This window comes from Chiroxiphia lanceolata, chromosome 8 (assembly GCF_009829145.1).
Source record: "Chiroxiphia lanceolata isolate bChiLan1 chromosome 8, bChiLan1.pri, whole genome shotgun sequence".
Lineage (NCBI taxonomy): Eukaryota > Metazoa > Chordata > Aves > Passeriformes > Pipridae > Chiroxiphia > Chiroxiphia lanceolata.
This window is the reverse complement of record NC_045644.1, coordinates 19,268,771-19,287,775: the sequence shown is the minus strand read 5'-3', so window position 1 is coordinate 19,287,775 and position 19,005 is coordinate 19,268,771. Positions and strand designations below refer to the sequence as shown.

Below are 19,005 nucleotides of genomic sequence, written 5' to 3'. Positions count from 1 at the left end.
TCGGATGGTAAGGAAATGGTGCTATAAACTGTTGAATGCCCATGTCAGCTCTGGAACCAGATGAGAGAAAAGTGGCAGGTTCAGCATGTTTTCTGTTGTGTTGTGGAAGGGCACTTACCAAATTGCTTGTCCCTCCCTAAAAACCTTCTGTCTAACTTTCTCATTTAAGCCACAAATGATGGATTTTCCATACTAATTTTCACTTGTAGTTTTGTGATACTCAAATCTTTCAATGCAGTGTAATTTTCTACACAATTACTGTCTGTAGTTTTGTGAGGTCTAAGTTCATTGAGATGGGAATAACTATGACATAGCACTTTGTGAAGACAGGAAAAAATGGTTTTTTTATACACTGGCCTTTGTTAAGCCTGGCAGTTTCAATATTAATTAGCCAGTATATGATCTATGAAATAATAAATAATATTTTGTCAAGTAATAAAATTTTTCATGGTTGCACATTAATCTTCTAGTGAAATCAATCACTTCAGTGAGCTACTAGCACTACTGATTTGAAATGAACTCACCAGCAAATGCATCTTCATTGTTTGTTTTCCCAACTGGATTCCAATTTCTAGGCATATTTATTATTCATAAGTATGTATCATATTACTACAGGAAGAAAGTTTTGCTATTTGTGCCCATATGGTATAACTTTTTGTCCTTGAATGGATGGCTAAAGTCTTAAAGTATTGGGTTTAACAATTAATATTGTTTGTACATGACAGCACAACTGATTGTTTTTAGGAAAACAAAGCAGTATATCTGGATCATTTAGACATTAAAGAGGCTTAAAAGACATTAGAAGAAACACATTACTATTATTTACTCATCAACTACTCCAGTTTTTTCCATATTAAGAATATTTAATATTCTTCATACATGTATCACTTTACACTAAATTCTGTATGAGTTTTAATTCATTAAAATATTTTCCACAACACTGAGAAGTTCAACAACAAGCTAGTGCATAAAAATCAGAACATGAAAATGAGTCAAAAGAGTCCAGGTTAGTGATCACACTGAGTGTAGCTGGTAAGACAAATAAGTAGTAAAAAAGATGGAAAGTCTACTTGGTTCTTAAAATTATTTTCCTGTAAAAACTGAAAGTCAGATGTTTAACACAATTTATAAAAAAAATGGCAGGAACTTACAAATGAGCAAGCAAACACCAATGTGTAACGACTCTAGACTCTAATTGAATTTTGAGGGACCATTTCCCTGACTTAATTACCTTAGAGCTGGCATTCTGTAGAGATGAGAAATTTTGAGATCTAGATTAGAGTTACATGTACTACTAAAGAATTACAAAGAAGATGTTCAACTAAGAATTGTAAGAAAGACAAGGAATGTTGTGCATTGCTTAAGCTTATGTCAATATCTCTGTTACTTGCCCTGGAATACACCATTACTTAAAATGTAGGTTGTTAGCAGGGTGCAAAGAATATTTCTCAGCTTTTTTTTCAGTTTTTTTCCCCCCCTGTCTTTAGGGCAGGACACGTAGCAATCTATTTTTAGGCCTAAGTAAAAACATATGATTCTTTTCCTTGAGATGGTTGATCTGAGCACTGAGTGAAAGAGTCAATGTACTGCCCTTCCCTTGCTCATTCTCCCCTCCCTTTGACAGATACTAAGAGAGAAGCAGGCATGTACCTTTGAAATACCGGGAGTCTGGGCAACCCTGACAGACTGGGAATGGTTATTTTTGGTACATCTAAAAGGAGAAGAGACTTGATTTAGCTCTTGCAGTTTGGAAAACAGTCTTCCAACTGCTGTTAATTCTTAAAGACACACAAATAGGAATGTACACAATTTCCAGAGGAGAAGAGGTGCCTTTTCTGTCTTTGAGGTTGTTCACATGCCATCAGTAGTGACGGCTGGGATTTTTCTAAGGTACTAAAGAAAATCTGTGATTTTTAGCTAAATCTTCAAAACCAGACACACTGACCATTTATGTTTGGCTACAAGAGGGGAATCCAGAAATCCCAGTGAATTATCCAAGTATCTCCACCACGCACAGAAAGAGCTGGGTTCCACAGAACGGGGAAAAATGTCAGCATGTTGAAAAGGAGTCACTTTGAGCTACGTACAGGGACCCAATCACTGACCATAGGGATTGAAATGAAGTTTCCACTTCTTTCTAGGGTTTACATTTGGGAAGATAGCTCTCTTTTCCTAAGAACCAGGGGCATGTTCTTCCACTGGACTATCTAGAGCTGTGTAGGTGAGCACTGAGCATCTCCTTTGCTTTGATGAGTGCTGTTTCAGCTGGTGTTTCTATGTGAGGAGGCACTCCTTTCCCTTCCCAAGAAGTGCTGTCTGCAGAGATGACTGATCTGGAGGTGGGGATGAAGATGTAGAAGTTGGTATTATCTACTTGATATGTCTGTGGGGAATGGCAGTCACCACTGGTTTGTTCCCCAATGATGAGAGCTCTGCCCAGTCTCTTCATTATGTACACAAACTCTTCAGCAGCCCCGGCCGTCACAGCACTAGTGAGGATTATTAGCCCCTTCTGAGAGCCGTACCTCTCCCCTGTCAGATAGGACAAAAACCATCAGAAATGCATCCATTTTCAGAGATTTATTTGTATAAATAGAGCAAAGAGAAGCCAACGTAGAGGCTTCATTCCCTATGTGCTATTAACAACTCAAGAAGTTTGGAAATTTACTTTGTAGATATGATACTATTAGAACACTTTAAACACTAGCCGAGCCTCTATACTGTAAAAAAGGCTGTCTCCCTATATGGTGCTCTTCTGCCATCAGTTTCTGGCTATAAGCTCCAGCAGCTGGGAGGCCAGCTCATAGTTACTACTGATAGTAGTAACTATGATACATACTACTGATAGTAGTAACTGATAGATACCACTCTTTTCTGGCTTTGACTTTTACAGGAGCTCTAGGTCCCATCAGAGTAGTGGAATAGACCAGTGAGGAAAATGACATTTTCCGCTCTAACAGCAGGAATACTCAAAGCTCATCCAGAAGCATCTTCAGTTTCACTCTCACCCCTGCTCTAGGAACATGGCTTTCATAGAGCTTGGCCTGCAACTATGTATCCATTATTTTATGAAATGATAATTACAGTGGTTTCCAACAGTTTTTTTATAGTCTGTAAGTAGAAGCTGTTGCATGGCCTTTGTCCCAAACCCTTCAACAAATAGTCCTTTATTATTAGGATCTAAGCCAAGTTATCTCATTTTCTTACATAAACAAGCTGACAGGAACAGGAAGGTTTTTGCACCTTATTTTCAATATATCTGAACATGCTAGATACTTTTTGAGAGTTTAGTTTCTTTGAAAAAATGGCCGGTGTGTTGTAACTGGGACCCAATAACTTGAAAACTACTCTAAACTGGTCTAAAAATATTCTGTAAGTTACAGTATGAGATATAATTTTCATACTAAACTCTAAGAGAGGGGCCAATAGCATGGTAATTAATTTTCACACCATCTTTGGTCTTTTCATTTCACTATAGACATAATAACCATTAGAAGACCCTTTTCACAGTAGATATATATAATACAAGACCAGATCCAGTTCCTTTGAAGTTGATGTGAGTCTGCCTCTTCTCTTTGATGGGAACTGGAATGTGTCCATAGAAATCAAATCCTTAGCACAGCCCACCTCTGACTGCCTGGGAAAATGGATGGACCTTGCAGAGTGTGGCAGTTTAACCATTTCAGCCTGCTCCAAGCCAGTAACTGCAGACACCATCATGACTTTTTTGCTACTGTCTTATCTTAAAAGGGGAAAAGAATTAAAATCTATATTTAAGGCTTCTTAGCACTGCAGTTTATGGGCACTGCAGAGCTCTGTTTCTGCATGTTGCAACATTTTTCAGCTTCTATAAACAGTGAGGCAGTGTGTGTGTGGGGGGGTGTGACACATTGCCAAATGCTCCACACTCAAAGGTGCAAAATTTAGTATTTTTCTTTCTTGCATCCTCTGGACAAACTGGGATATTATGATGTTTTCATCTGCTGAAATAGTGGATTACACAGGTAAGTAGTGAGGAGCTACATACAAAACTTTATGTGAGTGTTGGAAGAGACATTACTAGAGGTCTAGGCAACACAGGATTTATTTTTAATTTTGGCAACTTTAAAAAGCAACAAGTCACAACTGCTGTACACAGTTATTTGGCTAAACTTCTGGGGACCAGTTTACAAACCTCTGTGCCTAACACATACCTTTCCTAGAAGTGATAAACTGTTATTTGCAGATGGCATTGAGGGACATGGCTGAAAAGCACATTTTTTGTTTTTTACATTATCTGCACAGCTTGAGCTAATTGGGGCAGGTGCTTTCACCAAATGAGTTTTGGTGTCTAATGGCTCACTTCAAAATACACGAGGATAGACATCTGAAATGAAAAGTTACTCTAAAAAGAAATCATCATTTTACCTTTGAGCTGTGGCTGGGTCCATATTTCCTTTACTGAGTCACTGGGTCTGTCATAAACTTTGTCCAAGAGAACTGGGTGTCCTTCATCAAAGAAATATGAGCATAGGATTGCTATGGGTGTAGTGGAGCCTCCAATATTGTACCTTTTCAAAAAATATTAAAGAAGCAATTGAAAATTTGTGGCAGGCAGTAAATCTCCTTTCAGGTATTGTTCCTTAACATAAGTACTGAAAGGGCTTATGGCTACATTTTGACACATTTACATTCATTCTCCCCTATCAGCATTTGCACATTTATCAGATAAACAAAATCCTGTCTAAGAGACTTGGACTTCAAAAACAAACACAAAACTTAAAGGTCTATTTTTTTCTAAATTTAACCTAGAAAAAATCAGAAAGTAAGCAAAGACTCTTAATCTGCAGAGAAACATCAGATTCTTGTTATTCTACTCTGAATAACCTGTGCTGTTCCTGATATAGGCAGCAAGGAGTAAATGTCTAAAACCTAATACATAAAAGTAGATCTCAATTAAAGCAATATATGTTTGTGGAACTGTTGTGTTCTTATTTTTTTGCTACACACAATGAGAAAACCTAGTGTTTTAGATCAGGCCATTTTTTTTGTGCCAAAGATTTTGTTAGCTGCTTCATTTAGCACAGTTGTATTTGAAAATTTTGGTTGCAGTTTAATTCCATACCAGTCTCTGAAGATTAAATTCATTGAAAAGTTTGTCCTTGGAGAACCTCTGCTATGAATACACACAATGGACTATCAAATTAATTTTTGCCTGTCATTTTTCACTAATACTAGAGCACATACAGCACTAGAAATGTTTGACCTTTTCCCACTAATAGGAGGTGGATACAGTGCTTTCCTGTAGGTGATGTTAGGAGTGCCTAGCACAGACATTCCAGCAAAAACCTACTAGAAAATGAGTTTATTCAGTCCAGTCCACAGCTAAGATTTTTCACCTCCAGGGAAGGAACAGACCATCCAGAAGGCCTCTGTTCCAAAGAGTGAAGCTACATCTTTATTCTGCAGCATTTGGGAGCTGTACAGTGCTGTCCTGCCAGGAGGTCCTGCTGCTGCTGCACAGCCAACGAGACAGCTCAGCCCAGCAGATTTTGGTTTCCCACAGCTGCTGGAGTTACTGGCAGGCAGAGCAATGCTGGAATGCCCTTCCTGGGACTCTCTTGCACACAGTGAAACTGCAGTAGCTTTAGTTAGTAATAATGCCTGAGCAGTTGCTAGAATTTTAGCTTAACTTTTGGGTGCAAGTACTCCTTCTTACAGACTTCTTGTGTGACAATGGGGAAGCTGTTCAGTTTATCAGTGTCTCTTGTCAAGGCTGTGAGGGTTAAAAATAGGAAGTTCATGAGTGGCACAGCTGTTCCATGAAGAGGAACTATTAAGGTGAGAGACATTATTCATTATGGTTAACCCCATGCAAAATCAAAATTCTCAAAATATGAAGTTCATGAGTGGCCCAGCTGTTCCAGGGAGGCAAACTTGTAAAATGAGAAACATTATTCATTCCAGTTAATCCCATGCAAAATTTAAATCATTAGCCTTGCCTTAAAATGATAAGATTGGTTTAGGGAGAATTTCAAAAGGTATTCGGGATTCTCTTTTATATGCCTTCAGAGACTGGATCTTTTGTGTGCACTCAAAGAACTGGAAATACATTAAATATAGAAAAACCCCAAACAAACCAAAGCAACCCAAGAAAAGAGCTATAATGACACATTTTGGTACCTGAGAGGATTTCATTTTTGCTGTTTTATTGCCCCCATCCTTGAAATTTTTAGCATGGGAGAAAACTGGGGAAAGAAAGAGGAAATTCTGAGTCGTGTCTCGAGTCTGTTGGAAGATGGTGGTGCCTTTGGTGAATTCAAATTCAGTCGTAGGTGTGTTATGTCTGTTGCTGCCTTGCCTCCTCTGTGCTCACATAGTGAGATCTCTCTCTCTGCTCTCATCACTGTGCTCATCTTTTCCTGCCTATTCTATAAGTCCCACAAGAGTATTAAGATTATCAAATATTAAGAGCCCCATGATGACAATGGACACAAGTGGTTCTGCAATTAAAACCAAGTTCTTACAAAGGCCTTCTTTTCTTTTGTTGATGTTTGTAATGTTTTGGACTTACAGACATTCTCTCTGGACCAAAACAAGGGCATTACTTACCTAAATATTGTATGGGAAACATATATTTTTGATATTAAACTCATTTGATAGCTGGCAACAAATGGATACCATCTTCTGGCTTGTAAGATTTGGAGCATTGTTGATACACTGGAGTGTCCAACAGAATCCTAAGATGAGAGCAGGCCTGTGATGCTGCAGCTTGGTGCAGCAGGGTCTAGGAGTGCTACAGCACCTCTAAGTCACCTTTGTGCTCTGTGTACAGGGGCCATTTTGTACAGAGCTGATTGCCCAGGATTACTTAGCACTGCAGATAAGGCAAACTAGATGTTGTAACACAGCTTTACACATGGCCTGCCTTTTTAACTGTTAAATCACTTGACCACTGCATGAAGTAAAATATTTATTTAAGATATATAGATATATATATATATATATATATATATATATAAAATAGAAGGCACATATGCAGTTAGATTAGAAAGAAATTAGAGAAATAAAACACATGTGACACCCAGGATTGCATTCTACAACCTATTCCCTGGGTTTGCCTATTTAGTGCTAAACATCTCAAGTGATGGCACAATTTATCTTTAGAATACTTCCAGACTGTTATTGTTTTCCTTGTCTGTTTTCCTTTTCTCATTTAATCCCAGCAATGTTAGCCTGTGAACAGGACAGTAAGCCATGTAAAGCTAATTCACTGTTACAAATAAAATGCTGTTTTGAAAGAGCTTTGGTTACTTGCCGTTCAAAGTTACCTCATGTCTATGATTAATGCATCTGTGTGAACAATTTTCTTCCAAACATGCTCTATCAGTAGGTCGGACACCTGGGTTAGAAGTTCACTGTCTCCAAACATATCAAATCTCACATAGCCAATGTTATTTTCAAATACATTCGTGTGGAATGAAACTTTAATCAGATCTTCAAATACTTCTGGAGAAGGGATCTGAAAGAGTTTGGAAAAACAAAACAAATCATTTGCTGGCATTGATAGCTTGGCACAAAGTATAAAAAGAATGATGTGGGTCAAGTTTAATCCAGGTAGGACATCTGTGAGGAATGTGACCAAGTTTGAAAAACATAATAAATTATATAATATTTTTTCATAATAAACATAGGTTAGCATTAGCTGATGCATTTTTGTGCACCAATAACATGCTCAGAATCTGGATCAGGCACCTAGATGCCCTGGCTCAGTGTATTTTTCAAAAATACAGGAATTTTCTTGGACTGGATAGGCTGAGAAGGCTAGAAGAACAATCTTGCTAAGATTCAAAAGATTCAAATCAAACAAGCCTTCAGCATAAGCCACTGTCCCAGGCCTGCCACCCAAGCCCACTTGACTTTATGAGTTCTTTCTAAACTCGTCACCTGGGACTTTTATAATCTTGATTAGCCTCATCTAATAAACAGCTGCTGGCTGCAGATGAGGTTGGCCCCAGCCCCTCATAATGACCCAGTTCCTGTGACAGTGAGGAACCTGATGTGTTGGGCATGTGCTGGGATACTCGTGAAGTAGACGTGCTAAATCTCTTATATGGTGGCCATGTGCCCAGAGTCTCACGTGTTAGGCCGTGACTGATTTCATTTTGTTTAGCTTGTGCTAAACAAAATGTCCGCTTTAAACAGCAGACACGTTTTTAGTATCAATGTGTAGCCAAATAATAGTTATCCTACTAACCCCCATATGCACTGAGACATAGCAATTCCTATTGCCAAACTTCTGTTTTGCATGCAGTATCTGAAAACAGAATAGTCTCCTTCAGCTTAAGGAGATAAGACTTTAGGATACATATGACTTATGTGACCTTCATTCAACCATTTTGCCTTTTCTCCTCAGGGTTGCCATGAAAATGATTTTATATCTTCTTTTAAATCTGTTGCCCTTTGCTATAGCTCAGCCCCAATCCATACTTTTACACTCAAAAGAGCAAGGAGTCAGAAGTGAGCCATGTGCTAAAAGGTGCTCTTCCAGCCTGTGATATGCCACAGAATGTGGAAAGCATTTGGGCTTTCCGTGACTGTAGAGGAGTCGGGTAATCTCCTGCCCTCCATATGGTGCTCTGGCTGCAGTTGTGTTCCTGCCAAAAGCAGGTCTGCCACAGCAGAAGGAGGTTTTTCCAAGGTGTGTGAATGCAGCTGTATTTGAAACAGTGCAAGACTTTACCTAGGAGGAAATTACCCACCATATTACACTTCATCACTCAGTCCCTTCTGTATGCCAGAATTTCCAAAGTATCAATCATTAATTTAAAAGCCCTGTTGGCTAGTAGTTGTTGATCTGATGGTAAGAGCAAACTCCTTTCTGTACTCTTCTTTCTCGCTATACCTTGTGAAAATAACCATTGTATCTGGACTGTAAACATATTAGTCCAGCACTACTGAGTTTGTCATTTCCAATTCACTTCCCAGTGACAGCAACGCTACGTGACCTGCCCACTGTACTTTGATTAACAAATCACAGTTTTGAAAAATATATCCAGCATGCATTGATTGTTCTGACAGAGCTTCTATCTAGTTCAGAGATACTGGTGCCCCCAGGAGGGAAAAAAATCATCACTCATTGGTAACATCTACAAATAGAATTGATGTGTTACTCTCAGCCACTTCCTAGTGATATTTTAACTGAACCCAGAGTTGTCTTATCCCAGTCTCCCATAATTGCTAGATGCATACCCATAAATATGTTGATTAAGAATAACCTCTCTGTCTGGTAAACTTTTTCTCTACTTGTTCTTTTATTGCAATGTGTCACATCTTTGTTCACTGAGAACTTCAGCACTGCTAACTCTTGAAAATTCATTACAGATTTCAAGGTGGGCAGGTTGCTCTTAAAGCCTCAGCTTTCGTGGGGTTAAATGAAATGGGGTTTCATCTAAATGAAAGGTCTTCATCTTCATGGCTGCATGAAAATGTATGAAAATATATCTATTCTAAAGGCTATAAGACTGAAAAGCACTTAGAATGTAATTTTGGGGTGCCAGAGAAAGCCTCTAAATTTTTTAGCAAAAGAGGTGAGGAGGCTGGAATTGCCATTAGAGAGTAATTGTCCTGGAAAATTGCAGGTTCATGACACTGGTACATGGCCCATGTGCTACTGGTACCTAAGAGGTAAGTCTAGCTTACCACAGGAGCAACCACGTGCTCTCCTTTGGAAGGCAGGGCTCTGTTTGTCCTTGATTAACAAGGACAAGCTGGGACAGGATGCAGCTGAAAGTAAGATCCTGCTGCTCAGTCAGACAGTGTTTACATACAAATGACTTGATCTTAAATATAAACCCTCAGGTGCACACTGTAAGCATTGTAGCTAAAGGACCTCCAAGCTAACTCCACTTTAACCCAAGGAAAAATGTTTTTTCGTTAACTATATAGGGTCTCTAGTCCTATTCTGCAGACTCCCTTCCACAGGTGAGAGGCTTTACTGGAATACATGATGTGACAAAACATAGGATCCAGAATGCTGCCCTTGGACTTGTGCATGGAGTTTCATCCCTAACTCTGTGACTGACACATATCCCAACAATTGGCAAACTACTTTTCCAACTATGCCTCTCTTTCCTCTTTTCTATTTAGATGGAAACTGTATTTTCGTAGCTATTTTTGTGCTGACAATTGTAAGGTAACTGATTTCCATTGAGGTTGCTAGTGCTGTCAACTGCTAGATGTTTAAATATTATCAGCCAACACCTTTGTGCCATTGCTAATACTGAGATTAGTTTAAGAACCATGAGATGGTGGGGGCCGAGTGGCAGGGTTGTGCCTGTCTTAGGATAACATTTGGGTTCCTTGTGTACCTTCACAGGCTGGAATGGAACCATCCCTCCTAGTAGGCTTCCCAGCTCAAGGACTGAGCAAGAGGAGCTATATCCCTGACAGCTGATTCTCAATTGCTCTTAAAAACACCCCTATTACTGGGTGATTTCCAGGCAATCCAGTCTAGTACGTCACTAGCCTTACTATTACAAAGATGTTTTTAAGATCTAGTGTAAACAGTCTATGTTCACTACTTCATACAGTTTAAATTCAATACTTCTTGGCCTATTTACTATGGACAAGGGAACAGATTATTCTGTTCATATTTAAAACAGCCTCTTACGTATCTGAAGACTGTTTTCATGTCTCCTCTTGGTTTTCTTCTCTCTGGAATAAACAACTCAAATATTTTAAACTTTCTCAAGATTGCTTTTATTCAGTCTTCTCTTTATCCCTGTTCCTCTTTTCCGGTATCTCCCTATTTGAGCCATATCTTTCCAGAAAAACATTGCCCAAGACTGTGCTTCTTATGCTCTAGATGAATTTTCTCTAGAGCTAAATGTAGCAGAAGACTTCATGTCTTACTGATTATATTCTTCCTTTTTCACTCCAGTTTGATGATGATTATTATTTACTACAACAACCTGACAGTCTTGACTTGTGCTCAGCTTATGAACTCTGAAGATCCATATACATTTTTACAGGACTCCCTCTAAACAAGCTGTTTTCCTCCCAGAATTGTGCAGTCAATTACCATAACCCTAGAAACTGTGTAATAACCCTGTAAGTGTTCGTATTTAAACTCATTCTTCTTTTCAGAGATAATTTCTCCGTTTTTTCCCCAGAACTGTAGCTTCGAATTCTAATCCTGCCCTCCATTGCACCAAGACAGCTAGGATGAGTGGGTTATTGGAAGCAAAAACTGATACCCTCTGGAATGGTGCTCTGCAAAAGGATTAAAAGGAGTTATTTAAGGCTGTCAGTCCCCCTTGAGGGAGTGCAGGGCAGAGTGAGAAGCTGCACTTTCAGCCCACAAAGGGCAGCACTGCACAGCAGTGTGTAAACCTGTTCTGACAATATACAGCTTGTAACACACTCATTGCAAGCGAGTGAGCAGTTATTTTCCTGTCGATGCCCTGAAAGATTACATTTGAAAGCAAAACTTTAAAACACAATTCAAGGTTAAATTTTGATTTTCATGCAAAATCCGTTGAAAATCCTTAAAGCAAATGGCCAAATCTACTGTAATGTTAATGGCAATGGAGAAAAATGAGCACAAGTGGATCTCTGTGGTGGGATTGTAACTGCAACCGTAGCTGCATTGACACTGAGTGTCAGGATCTGAAGACGAAAGGTACCAGGAAAAGAACAAAGCAAATGACAAAGTGTCATATGCTTTTCTGCACCAAATACAAAAAGCAAGCAAGAATTGCAAAAGGTGAAGGGTCAATGAGGATTAGCCTGAGACACTTTTCTGGCTTGCATAAACTTGCATAGTTCCACTGACTTTACTGTGGTTATGTTGATACAAATCAGCATCATATGGGCCTACAACATTTTTTTTTCCCACCTGTCAGCAATAGATGTAGCAATATAATTATCTATCTTGACACTTCGAGGCTGAGGATTTTGATTTCACTCATTAATGAAGAGACATAAGGAAACTGCACTCCTTTCTGGTGAAACATCTGTGATTATTGCTTCCTTCAGGAATTACAATATTCTGCTATACATACATATTATTTATCTGGGGAAAAGAGGGCTTCAAATGCAGAAATGATTTATCTTGATAAAGAATTCCTTTTTTACCTTTACTCTGATCGTCATTTTCAGCTGCTTATCTAAAACATTAATATGAAAATTCTATTAGATGTAAACACTGCATTAAAAGTATTTGAGCATTATGAAGGGGCCAAAAGTCACTCAGGGAGACTTGTCACTTAAAACTGACATAATGCATTTGCCAAAATCAGGCAGCAGTTATTCCATAGATAGACAGTCATGAACACAAATGTTTCAGTATGGAAAGGAAGGTATGACTGGAGGGGGGAGAGCGAGAAAAACAGGAGAATAAGAAGTAGGATAAGAATTGAACTGCATGTCAGCAAGTTTACAGAGCTCTGTCTTAAAAGCAAAATGTTATTTTCTTAACCACAAACACTATATACAAAATTTGCTTCTAGGAAGCCTGACTTTGGAAATTGGCATTTATGCAGCTGACAAATCTGGCTAACATTGACCTTGCTGCTGCATAGAGGAGACATATTCACTACCCTGTATCATGCTTCAGCAGCTATTCTAGTGCAGCAGATGCAAAGGTCTACACGCATTTCACTTGTCTGTCTCCTATGTCCCAACCCATCCTTCCCGCAGTTATTCATCATCACTTTCAGTTAATTGTGTTGGATCTGCTTCACTGTCAAGGTCATTAACAGTAACATCCCACTGTCAAGGAGAGGGTGGTTTGGAAGATAGGTAGCACAAGAGAGAAACTGAATCAGGTTTTTGAGGAATCAATTTGATACAGATTAAGAAAGCCACTATGTGGGTGCATAGGACTGCCAAATTTTTATTTTTTTTAATTAAAAAATTTAATTAGTGCCATCATGTAAACTTCACTGTAATCTAAAGACATTTGCTCTCTGAGGTATCCCTGAAATGCTCCACAGAAAGCATCCATCTTAGCTCTACAAAGCAAAACAGGAGATTAAGGTACTCCTGCTGTACAAGGCTCTTTCTTTTACCTCCATCTCAAGGAAAATCCTTTACTTCAATGACTTTAATGTCTTTGTACACATCTTAACACTGCTCTCTTGTCTCTCTGCCTCTCAATTTCCTCCAGCACTATGAGGGAATACTTATGAGTCTGGAAATTATAAGAGACATATGATTTTATACATTATTTTGGCTTGAAGAAATCTCCCATTTGTCCTGATTTTCATCCACATTGATGTGATTTCCTTTTTATGGATGTATCCCTCTTCCAATAATTTTTCTTGACAAAGAACAATGGCAAAGAAAGGCATTAAATAGTATAATGGCATTTCTTCACTAGCTCTATCAGGATGAGAATTTCACATTATGTGATAAATAATATATTTGTCCTCTACATCCTGTTCTCAACGTTCAAGGTCTGAATAAAGTAAGTAAGATCTGAACAAGTAAAAACAGCCAACAATATTCATTAACAGCCTTCACTGTGAAAACAGTGACTAATTTGAAAGACGAGCCAATGTTGTGGAATGGGAAGAAATTATGATGTATCACTACTGATGCATCGGTAATAATTTAGCAGGGAGTTCTGTCAAAAACTGTTGAACATCTTTAGAGTGAAGTTTTCTACACCCAAGCAAGTTAGCAAAGAAAGAGAATGATGGAATGGAAAAATCCTTTAGTTAATTATTTCCATTTAAGCTTAGAGGCAAGAATGGGCCAGCATCTCTTGAGTAACAAACCTGAAAAGAGTGCCCTCCTCTCTCAGTGCTTAGACTTTGTCCTTGACCTTAGTGTTTGTGATAATACCACAAAGGTCATGGCCACTTTAAATCACACATGCCAAAAACTTCAGAGGGTGGACGTCCACAGATTTTCTCCCCCAGGAAACACTTAATAGTTACCTAACACTTGGTCTACTCAGGTTCATTGCAAAGGCAAATGCATTCTCTTCAAAAAGTAATTTTATGAGTCCCTGGAGAACATACATCTCTGGTAGCAATCCTAGCACAGTAGCCAGAAAGGATCTAACTCCATCCAAGAAAGGGATCAGGTTATCCTAACCCTCTATTTAATTTGAAGATGGAATTTTAACAAGTGCTCCTGGGAGCTCCCTTCAGCACAACAACGAACAAGAAAGACTGCCAAGGCAGACCAATGTATAAACACTCAGGCTCAGAACAAAGCATGAACTGTTACACAAACCACACAGCAAGGGCAAAAGTAGATTATTAAAAATCAATTTTTCCCTGAGGTCACCTAACTTCCACCCAGATAATTCTTCCAAAGTATTTCTAGGTCACTGGAAAACTGTCTGTCACTGAGCATGAGATACAATCAGAACAACTTTCCACTGTCACTAGCAAAGGAGTTGCTAATTTTTCTGGTGTAGCTTGATGTTAGCTACTACAGTTTTATTTAGAAAAATCTGTCAGAGAGTATGTGGCTACATGTTTAGTCTGTGTATGCATTTACTCTGGTCCAACCAAATTCCCCTTAATTACAACCTGGGTTTGTAACTGGTGGATTTCTGCATTCATTTATTACAGCTTGAAAAGCGGTAGCACTGAAAGAGCAGGGATCACAGAGGCAATGAGATATCTTCCCTCTTACTGTGAAACCCTGTATATTTGCCTGTGGCAGACAGCAATTGAAAGAGATTCACAGCCTGAAGGTTGTTCCCAAAATGCATCCACCCAGAACTATTATCTACTATCACAAGCTACTACCCTGACTTGCCTTAGTGTCAGGGACAGTTCAGCATACGAAACCTACTCAACTGTTGGCTTCTCCTCTGGGTACAGGTAAATCCTGGTGGGTTTATGATATGGGATAGAAACAAGACAGAGTATCTGTCTCAGTGCTCCCATTCTAGGTGGCATCACTATACTTGGGTACAAGAAAACTGTACCTGTTTTGGCATGATTCCGGGAATGCTGTCCTTGGCATGTTCAGGGATGTAAAGTAATTTCAGGTGTTCATCATCAGAAAGAGCTTGTAAAATGGTAGTCACCTTCCTGGCCAGCTCTTCTTCTGTATTAATCCTTTTATAATTGTGTTTGTTGATGTTCTTGGTGAGGTTAGATGCTATAACAGTCCCAATGTCCAGAAAGGCATAATTATCTGCCACAAGCTTGCCTACAGTTTGCAGTGTCTGTGGCACCTGGGCACGGAGGTTGGCAATGTGCTGAGCTACAGCCATGGCTTCACTGGCCTGGATGGTGATGTGTGGCTCCACCCCAGAGACACTCCATACTTTACCAGTGACTGGGCTGAGCACCACTTGGCTGGGAATAGAGGCATACAGGGAACTGTTACCAACACGATAAATGCCCACTGAGAGAGATCCACCGACTGTGGGCTCACCAATAACTGTGGCCCTGTGCAGGTCCTTCATAGAGCGAGTGAAAGCTTCAGCTGCTGAGCCACTCATATGGCTTGTTAGGATGTAGATGTCCTTGAGGGAGCCATATCTCTTGCCAGTGAGTTGGGGGAGAGTCCACACCTCTGTGCTGCGGGAGGTGCTGCGATCAAAGATAGTGTAGAGGTGCTGCCGAGGCTCAGGTTCAAAGAAGTAGGAACAAAGTATTGGGATAGCAGTGGAGTAGCCGCCTGTGTTGTACCTCATGTCAATAATCATGGCATCTGTGTCCACTAACTTGTTCCATACCATCTGCAACAGCTGGGGCCCAATGGCCTTCACTGTTTCTGCCTCAGCCATCATATCAAAGCGAAGGTAACCCAGGTTTCCTGGCAATACCTCAATTTTGAAGAGTGCCTCGATGATGTAGCTCAGCTCTTCAGGGCTGGGAATCACATTGGGAAGCTGTTCTTCCAGTGTTGGTTCCACATGGCTGTGGAAGACGTGAAGCCGATGGTCCCCAGAGGCCTCCTGCAAGTCACTGGTAAGCTGGGAAGCCAAAGTCTCAGGGTCTATCGCTGACCGATAACCTCCTTGGGCCCGTTTGGCATTGAGCATAGCACTGGCCTTACCAGCCACTTCTGGGATGGCATAGTGAGCCTCTAGGAGTTGCCCAGTGCCCTCCAAAAGTACTCCCATGTTCTTGTGGAAGGTTAGCACTTCTCCAGCCTTCTCCAGTGCATCCTCAGCCAACACTATGGCATCAGGAACAACTCCTCCACCCATCCAGCTTTCCCCATGGTTGTCAATGAAGGTGATAACAGGAACTGTGATAGTCAGGCCACGGGTTATTCCCAGCTCAGGCTGCAGCAGAGGGAAGGTACGGGTGTGCAAGAGGCTTCCTGCTGTGATCTCACCAATCAGTGTGGCACGGCCCAGGGACTGCATGAGGTAAGCAAACTCCTCAGCAGCTGTGGCAGTGTGGTGGCTGGTGAGCAGGTAGATGCCACGTTGAGCTCCATAGGATTGACCCAGCAGTTCTGCCTGGCTGTTGTGCTCCTGTGTGTGGTTGGTGCATCTGTGATAGGTTGTGAAGAGATGGACAGGACCAGCAGCAGGGTCTTGGAAATAGGAGAGTAGCACAGGCACAGCAGAGGAGGACGGGCCTCCAGGGTTGTAACGTAGGTCTATGATCAAGTTCTCTGTATTTTGAAGGGGCTCCCATACTTTGTGGACAATGTAAGGTCCCAGCTTAGCAAGCACAGAGGCATCTGCAAACTCATCAAAGCGCATGTAGCCAACATTGCCTGGCAACACTGACACCTTGAAGACAGTATCCACCAAGGCATGCAGCAGTTGCTCATTGTCAGGTAAGTTGGCTGCCATTGCAATTGGCTGCTCAGCTGGGGGAGCAGCAGTTTCACCTGGCATCATGACTCGGACCAACAGGCGGGGGTCTTCAGATAAGGTCTGCAACTCACTGTTGAGTTTGGTGGCCAGGTCCTCTGATGACTGCACAGAAGAGAAGTCAGAGGTGATGAGGTGCCGCACCAGCGGTGGCACTCGCTCCACTAAGCTGTAATAGTCTTTTAATATGTTTGTGAGGTGGCTTAGGGTGCCAGGCACTGCTCTGCGCACTGCCAGGATGTCCAAGGATTTCTGCAAGGCTTGCTCTGCTTCAGTAGCCACACATGGCATCACCCCACTCACCTCCCAGCTCTGTCCACCCCCACTCAAAGGGCTCACAGATCGTGACACGGGAACCATCATATAGAAATTTGAGGGGCCAATACGCAGCTTCTGGATGTCCAGTGAGCCCCCAGCTGTCTTCTCTCCAACAGTTATAGCCCTGTTCATGTGCTTGAGGATGTAAGCCACATCTTCAGCCACTCCTGTGGTGTGGCGGCTGATCAAAACAATGACATCCTTGTCTTTGCCGTACCTCTCTCCCAACACCTTTGGCAGTGTCCATATCTCTGTGGTGGTGTTGGAGGGTCGATTGTATACAGTCTCAACATGCAGCACCTTGTCTTCATGCAAGTACGAGATTATGAAAGGGAGGCCAGAAATCTGTCCCCCAGTGCTGTGACGAAGATCTATCACCAGGGCAGAGGTGTCTATCAGCGTCTTCCACACCTTGTCCACCAGGTAAGGTCCAACTTTCTGCACAACTTCCTGTCCTATGATATAATCAATCCTCAGGTAGCCAACATTGCCATCCAGCTTGTCGTACATGACCACATGCTCAATAAGATTCAGAAGTTGTTCACGAGAAGGCGAAACCTCAGCTTCTTGTTTGGGAGCTGCATGTGGTAATGGCTCATAGGAAATCACCAGTCTTGGGTCATTCAGAGCACCCTGCACTCCGGCTGTCAAAACACTGGCCAGCAATTTTGGATCTGAGATGTCCAGGATCTCCCCGCTTTTGATTGCTTGTTCAATGGCTTCTTTCATTCCCACTAGGTTTTCAGGGTAGCAGTAATTGTCCAGAAGGACTTTAGCCATGTCCAGGACTAGAGTTGGCTGAAAGATTTCCTCAGCAGGTATGCTGCACATGATCAGTGCTGAAAACAGCAAGAAGTGTGTCCTCATCATTTTGTCTTTGTATGGAATAGAAAAAAAGTCAGAAGCTCTTATTGATCAAGATGAACATAGCTCTGCAATGGCTCTCTGAATCACACTGAAACCCTTGTGTTGAATCCAGGTGCACTGAACAGATCTTTTAACTGCATTAAACCTTTAATCTCATTAAAATGGAGTACATCTTCCAAAGTGCACCAATAGACGGAGTTCAGCTCCTTACTACTTCACAGACCTCTTATGAAACAGTAATAAACTTCAATCATTAAGGAAGATCTTTCTAGCAGTTAATTGTTTCCAAAAGGTAATGCATTGCCTGTTACAAACTGGTCCTGGCTTATCCTGCAAGTGAATTGCTTAAATGCAAAACTAATTTTAACCACAGTTAGAACAGCAATTGTCCTGCCTTTTACCTTTATTTATGAGAAGCTTATATCAAGAAATTTTTCAGTGACTTAGTTGTATCAATATTTAATATTTTTTTCAAAATTGTTGATAATACATTGTCTTTGGTGGTTTGCAACCTGAGATGCAAAGGACTGTTCTTACATTCTCTGACTAAGGGCTCCAAACAAGGAACTCCAGACATTTAGCACAGCTCATAAAATCCAAGGTAATGACAGCCTGTTAATTTCTGTGCTGAGAATTGCCAACATTTTAAACAGGACTTTGAAACACATTTGCCTCAACATAATACAGCTAAATCTGAGGTGACTTTAATCTTCACAATTTGCACTCAATTAGGATTTACTTGTAATACTGTTGGGTAACATATGGTCATGTCTGATGACAGCTCCCAGCCAATAGACTTTAGGCTCAACATACCAAAATAGAACATGGGGGGGTTGTTTTCTTCTGCTCACAATGTATTTGAGACCCTATTGTATTAAGAGTTCGAAAGAGGATCAGAATACGGGGGATGCGGCTGCAGGCTGTACTCATCCTGAACTCCAGCATGACATGCCAAAGACATGCAAGAACAGATTCCTGGCCTTAAGTCTGAAATGAGTTGCTACCCCAGCCATTCTGTTTGCTGGAGGTAG

At 40.8% G+C, this 19,005-nt stretch overlaps 1 protein-coding gene across 1 annotated transcript; it reads right to left on the bottom strand.

The window, feature by feature from the left end:
* Window positions 1-889: 889 nt before the first annotated feature.
* RBP3 (retinol binding protein 3) lies at window positions 890-18,560 on the bottom strand. Its single transcript, XM_032694913.1, has 4 exons — window positions 14,933-18,560; window positions 7,311-7,501; window positions 4,408-4,550; window positions 890-2,532 (listed from the first exon to the last, which is right to left on the bottom strand). The coding sequence occupies exons 1-4, from the start codon at window positions 17,975-17,977 to the stop codon at window positions 2,204-2,206; spliced, it is 3,708 nt and encodes a 1,235-aa protein (XP_032550804.1). The 5' UTR covers window positions 17,978-18,560; the 3' UTR covers window positions 890-2,203.
* Window positions 18,561-19,005: the final 445 nt, after the last annotated feature.